The following is a 6660-nucleotide window of genomic DNA, read 5'->3' on the forward strand; positions in this document are numbered from 1 at the left end:
GTGTTGCACTCATTGCACTCCTAACATTGTAACATTTCAAATGGATTGGAGTTGTGTAATTTTGATGGGTTGGTGTAAGGGGAGTTAATGGAATTTTTTGTTCTAATTTTTGGTTGGAGAAATACATTCTTTGAAAAATTGATATCTTTAGAAGTAAATTGTTAAATGATGGAAAAAGAGGTTTATGAAAATTGATAATTAAATTATGAAGTTTCAATTGAATTTGTACACAAAAGTTTGAGCTGGTTCACTACTACAAATTTATTCATTACCGAAGGATTATTACCGAAGGCCTCTTACCCCTCGATAAAAATGACAATACCGAAGGATTCCCCGACGGTCATTAAAGTTGGTCATTACCGAAGGCTTTTGCCCTTCGGTAATACACACACGATTTACCGAAGGCTTTTGGCCCTCGGTATATGCATTTACTTGATAAAATCTGAATTTGGGATTTCCCTCGTCCATTTTCCAAATGCTTTTTGGGAAAGCTTCTCCCAAATTTTCACTCCCGTCCCCGCGCCACCGCCACTCTTCCTGGGATTTCCCTCTTCCATTCACAGGAACCGGACGTCCATGCACCACCGCCACCAGCGCCCACCGGAGATTTGTAACCTCGCTCGCCTTAACCGCGCGTTTCGCGGCGCCGCCTCCTCGGACTCAGTCTGGGAGGCCAAGCTGCCACGCAACTACCAGGATCTGTTGGATCTGTTCCCGCCGGAGCGCCACCGGAATCTCTCGAAGAAGGACATTTTCGCGCTCCTCTCACGGCCCCTGCCCTTCGACGATGGCCACAAGGTGGGTGGTGCTCTCCAGGTCAGTTTTTTTTTGGTTAGTTAGGGGCTGCTGAAACTTTTAGGGATTTTAGTGATTGTTTAGGGTTTTGCAGGAAGTGTGGCTGGACAGAGTCACGGGAAGGGTTTGCATGTCGATTTCGGCGAGGGCGATGGCGATTACTGGAATTGATGACCGGAGATATTGGAATTGGATTCCTACTGAAGAATCTAGGTTAGATTTACTTGTCTTTAAAGCTGTATCACGAGAAAGAAGAAGGATACACTGATGATAATGTGTTTCTTGTTTGATTCTAAAGAAAATGGAAAGAAAATATGAATGTTGACTTTAGAAACAAAATATTATGTGACTAAATTGTCTGATGTTCTGATATTGTAAAGCGATTTTACATTATGAAGGTGATAACCCTCAGACCGTGAAGACAAGTACGAGGCAGTGGGCTCAGGTTGTTGGATGTGCAGTGCGTCAAAGAAGCTGCGTGTGATTGATATAAATAGGCCTTCGGTAATTACCGAAGGCTTTAGGCCCTCGGTAATTACCGAAGGTCAAAAGCCTTCGGTAATTGTTAGCGACAAGGGATTTACCGAGGGTTGATTGGCCGTCGATAAGCCGTCTGTAAATGGCATTTTCCGAGGGCTTTTGGCATTTTCCGAGGGCTTTTGGCCTTCGGTAATACCCTTTTTTTTTGTAGTGGTTATATTTTAGGAATTTGATTAATGATGTATGTAATTTAAATTTGGTGATTAAATAGAGGCATGAGATTAAATTTTATGTGGATAAATAAGTTTTTGAAAATATAAGTGTAGGTGAATTAATGATTTGATAAGTATTTTGAAGGGTTTTGGATTAAATAGTGTAGTATATTGTTAATTTCTAGATGTTACACACATTTGATGTTTGGTGTTTGGTACTGTTGTTGGATGTTTATAAATTAGATAAACTACAACTTTAAGTAAGTTTAAGAAAAGGTTGGTTTTAAATGGTTAATTATATAAAAAGTATTGTTGTGTTTGAGTGTTTTTCATTGCATCACCATTGAGTCTCGTTCATAAATTGTTGGGTGTCATCGTTTTAGTGGGCTCTCGGGTTTGCTAGTGTTTGGCACAATGTATGTATTGTTGGGTGCAATGTACGTAATGTTAGGCGCTACTAAGACAATAAGCTCATTGTCTTGGAACCGTTGGGCCCCAACATAGTGGTATTGGGTGCCAAAATACCTGGATATTCGGGTGACAGAATGGAGTAACACCGCAAATTCAGGTGTCACAAAAACGTAATAAATTCAATTTTTTAAAATCAATTACTAAATCGATTTATTCCTTGTAATTAAAGTTAAAAAATAATATACTAAAGAGTTGTCACATGAATCTAATTTCAAAGTTAACATTACATTGCTTCAAAAAAAAATTCTTATTCAAAACGAAATTAATAAATTCCCTCTTTAATCTTTCCCATCCTCTAATCGCTCCTACTTAACATCTACAATATCTAAATCATCATTTGTTCTCATATAACAAATATTATACAATTAGCACAACAAACACAAACAATAGGGATGAGTTAACAATAATAACATAAAGAAATAAGAACATGCAAAATAGTTAACAAAGTAATAACTCTTTCAATAACAATCAAAGACTCAAACAGATCACCCTTGAGACCATGCCCTCAGTGGTATACTCAATTAGTGATTAAAACAAGATCACTCATGACACCCTGCCTTCAATGATATACTCTTAGCTCTTTCAAATCACACTAATACCCCAAACATGGGTGGTCGAGTCGTCCCACTATCGTAGTAGGTCCTGTTTCCCCTATTCCTCAAGGACTTACAAGTAAAAACTTCTATGAATCATACATCGAGTATTATACTTAGCAATGAGCTAGATATCTAGGGCAAAAACTTCTATATCTTATTGATCACAAACAAATAAAGATTCACTTTTAGCTATTTGAATCACATGCATGGACCATATAAAATCACTTGCAACTCAAATACCAAAATGATTCAACAAAAAATAAAAAGTGAACTTATTTTATTTTGAATTCTAATTGGATTGATGCGCATATATCTAGGATTCTTACTACATTCTCTTATCTCTAAACATACAAAGGATAAAGTCGAAAATCTAAAAAAAATATAAATAAAAAATTTATAAAAAAATTTAGAGAAATAATAACTAATAAAACTAAAATTCTATTTATAATTTAACTTTTTTAAAAAGTAAAATAATCAAATGTTATATTTTAAATTCACTACTTAGGTCGATATAATATTTGTTTTGAATATGACTACAATTTTAACCAGATCTAGTTTGAACTTTAAGGTAAATGATTAAATATGAATATTTAATTTATTTTATTTCAAAATAACTATGTAAGACATAACAATAAATATCTATGTATATAGGATTATATACAAAAATATATGAAATTATTGATAGACTTTTATAGATGACAATAAATTTGTCGGTAAATATGTGTTACTGACGAATTTTCAAATTTTAATTACTGACAAATTTTATTGATAGATGCATTACTGAAGGATTTTTCGTCGATAAATTTGTTGATAATGTATGTTTCATTTATCGAAGGATTTTTCTGTCGATAAATCCATTGATAATGCATGTTTCATTTATCGAAGAATTTTTCTATCGATAAATCCGTCGGTAAATTCGTCGGTAATGTAACCTCTTTTATCGATAGAAAAATCCATCGGTAAATCCATCATTAAAAAAAAACGACAAATTTTCCCCCAAATATTTTGTCCAACTTTATGCTTTGATCTCCTTTTTCTTCAAAACCCACGGATGCCACAACACCACATTTGCAAAACACCAACGCCTCCAACCATGGCAACACCTTCAACCTTTAAACAACTCGCAACACCTTGTTGGATTTCTTTTCACAGCCACAACCCTCAAGCTTCCACAACTTCTTACTTTCTCCCAAATGCATCGTTGCTGTAGACTAGAAGTTGTGTCACAACCGTCAACAATCATAGTATCTTTGCTCTAAGAATCTCGATCTGTTTCACCTGTAAAAGTTATAGAATTGCTGATGTGTTTGGTTATGTATTGATGAGTTCTATGTGTATTTATGTGTTAGTGGATTCCCAATTGACAATTGATTGGGAAGAAGATGAAGTGTTGGATGTAAAGGTGAAACGTTAGGTTGAGAAGAAGTTACAAGTGTGCGATCGAGACGGAGAAATAGGACGACGACAAACATAGGTGAATCTGATTTTGTTGGTTAGAAAAAACACAAATATAAAAGAACGAAAACCCTAAAACAAAGAAGAAGAAGGAAAGATGAGGAAGAAAAACCAAATCGCGATATTTATCGACAAAATTTACTGAGAAATTTTTCTATCAATATTTATCGACAGATTTACTAACGGATTTTTTTAAAGATAATTACCAACGAATATTTTATATTTACTGAAAATTTTTTCGTTCGCTAATTACTAAAGAATATAAGATTCAATAAATAAATATTATCGATGAATGATAACCCATAAAAAAATATTATTACTGACAAAATTTTTAGTTTTCAACAAATTTTGACCCTTAATAATACTTATTATATTTTTAATATCAATTTAGTTATTATAATATAATAATAAAAAATATTATCATTCAATTATAAAACAAGATATATGAAGAAACAAATTTTCAAAAGACAAAATGTTATCATATCATAACTTTTTATTGCATGATATGTACGAGTTATTTATATTATCAATCAGTATATTATATTTTTAAATAATGTTTGTTTAAGAAATATTATTAAAATAGTTTTCTTACATTTTTTTAAATAGTAAACTAAAGATAAATAATGAATTATAATTTTAAGATAATTATCGTAAAATTTAATATATTTACCTTTCATAATAATTTGTTGTTGAAGAAAAATATAATTGAATTCTTTAAAGCAATGTTTGATGAGACCTATAAATACAAAATTAATATATTTAAAAGTTCATTATGACATTAAAATATCGTTAAAAAATTATTATATATATATATTCTTTTGTTAAAAGTTGTCACTTAATTGAAAGTACATACATATTTTTTTATTATTTAATATAACAATTATGTTTAACTTTTATCTTTGGTTTAATGTTTCGGTAGGTCCTTATTTTTATCCAGAATTTTAAATAGGTCCCTTTCTTTTGCAGCGTCTCAATTGGGTCCTTATTTTGTGAAAATTGCATCAATTAGACCCTTACCGTTAAATTGGACTTAACGACAGTTACTGAATATTTGACGTGGCACATTGGATTTTATTTTTAAATGACATGATTAAATGATTTGGATTTGAGTTATTTTAAAATTAAAAAATTAAAAAAGAATTAGGATCCTTTTTACAACATCATCATCTTCACCAATTCCATCCCAGAATCCTTATCTGCTCCATCATATCCTCATCATCCTTATATGCTCCAGTTCATCGTAACCATCATCCCTTCTTCTATCATCCTTATTTTTGGACCAATTGATAATCTTTAGACAGAAACAAACTAACCTAGCCCAATCAAAAAGAGCAATTGAAAAACAGGAAAGAGCAATCAGAAAGAGCACTCTGTAGATGAAGAAATTCACAAACATGGAAGGAAGGAAGAATTTGAGGCCTCACAATTTCAAGAGAATCAGCACCCAAATATGAAAATTTAGTTTGTAGAGTCAAAGTGGTTTCATTAATAGAAAGCTCCTTTACAATTGTGCATTGGATAATTTGCAGAGTTTCTGGATGAGCCTTCGGCTAGTAAAGGGAACATATAAGAGAAGCCATTGTTGAAAGTTTCTTCAAGCACATCTCGACAATCACCGTCAACTCACTCCCTTCCGTCAATGAAACCTCCAAAAAGGTTCCAAACCAATTTCACCCAAATTTCTTTTAAAGAAACGAAAATAAGAATGAAGGATATGGACGATGAAGAAGAGATCCAGTCTCATCTGTCGCCGACGAGCGAATCCCCAATATCTTCTCTGAGGGCAAACGGTTGAATAATGCTAACTCTTGGAATGTTGACACCACTGAATAGTTTGGCATTAGCGCTTCTGATTCAACAGCCGTCGAAGGGGAACGATGGGGGAGTAGGCGGCGGAGGAAGGGAGGATTGCTGGAGCGGAGGCGCAGGGAGAGAGGTATCTAGATGAACTCAGATTCTAAAGGAACCCTAATTTGAGGAAGCACCCAGATGTCTCTAATCCCTAATTTTCATAAACAATTCATTTTAATTAACTTCTCTCAATTTCTTTAATTTAAAAAAAACAAATATCCATGTCAGATTAACTTAACCCTTGCCACATCATTCAAAACACTAGCGTCAGCATGCCACGTATACATCAGTCTAACGGTGTTTGTCCAATCAGGCCTATAATTGATTCAATTTTACAAAAACAAGGACTCAATTGAAACGCCGAAAAGAAAGAGGACCTATTTGACATTCATGACCAAAATAGAGACCTACGGAGACATTAAACCTTTATCTTTTAAACTAAAATCCCTTTGTCAATCTAGCATTTATAATTTATACATATATTCATAAAATGTATCAAATACTCATGTTTATTTGATAAGTTATAAAAGTAAATCACTTTTTAACATTATATTTCTTTTATTCGTTTGTAATTTTTATCACTTAACCATTAAGATTTAAAATAAAATTTTAATTTAATTATAATAATAAATAAACAGTTCCTTTTCAAGTTAAATGTCTAAAAGTACACACAAAAAAATGTTAACATTTTGAATATAACTTTGGTTCCTTAAAGGTTACATTTTGAATATAATTTATTTAATTGTAATTTTTAAAAATTAATATAATAAAAATGATTATTATTTTTATCATTTTTTAAT

General features: G+C 32.4%; 1 protein-coding gene across 1 annotated transcript; it reads left to right on the top strand.

Annotated features, from left to right (window-relative positions):
• Positions 1–312: 312 nt before the first annotated feature.
• LOC108332631 (F-box protein PP2-A15-like) lies at positions 313–1085 on the top strand. Its single transcript, XM_052870230.1, has 2 exons — positions 313–816; positions 890–1085. Exons 1-2 carry the CDS (start codon positions 313–315, stop codon positions 1061–1063), a joined length of 678 nt encoding a protein of 225 aa, XP_052726190.1. The 3' UTR covers positions 1064–1085.
• Positions 1086–6660: the final 5575 nt, after the last annotated feature.

The sequence above is a fragment of the Vigna angularis genome, chromosome 11, assembly GCF_016808095.1.
Source record: "Vigna angularis cultivar LongXiaoDou No.4 chromosome 11, ASM1680809v1, whole genome shotgun sequence".
Taxonomy (NCBI): domain Eukaryota; kingdom Viridiplantae; phylum Streptophyta; class Magnoliopsida; order Fabales; family Fabaceae; genus Vigna; species Vigna angularis.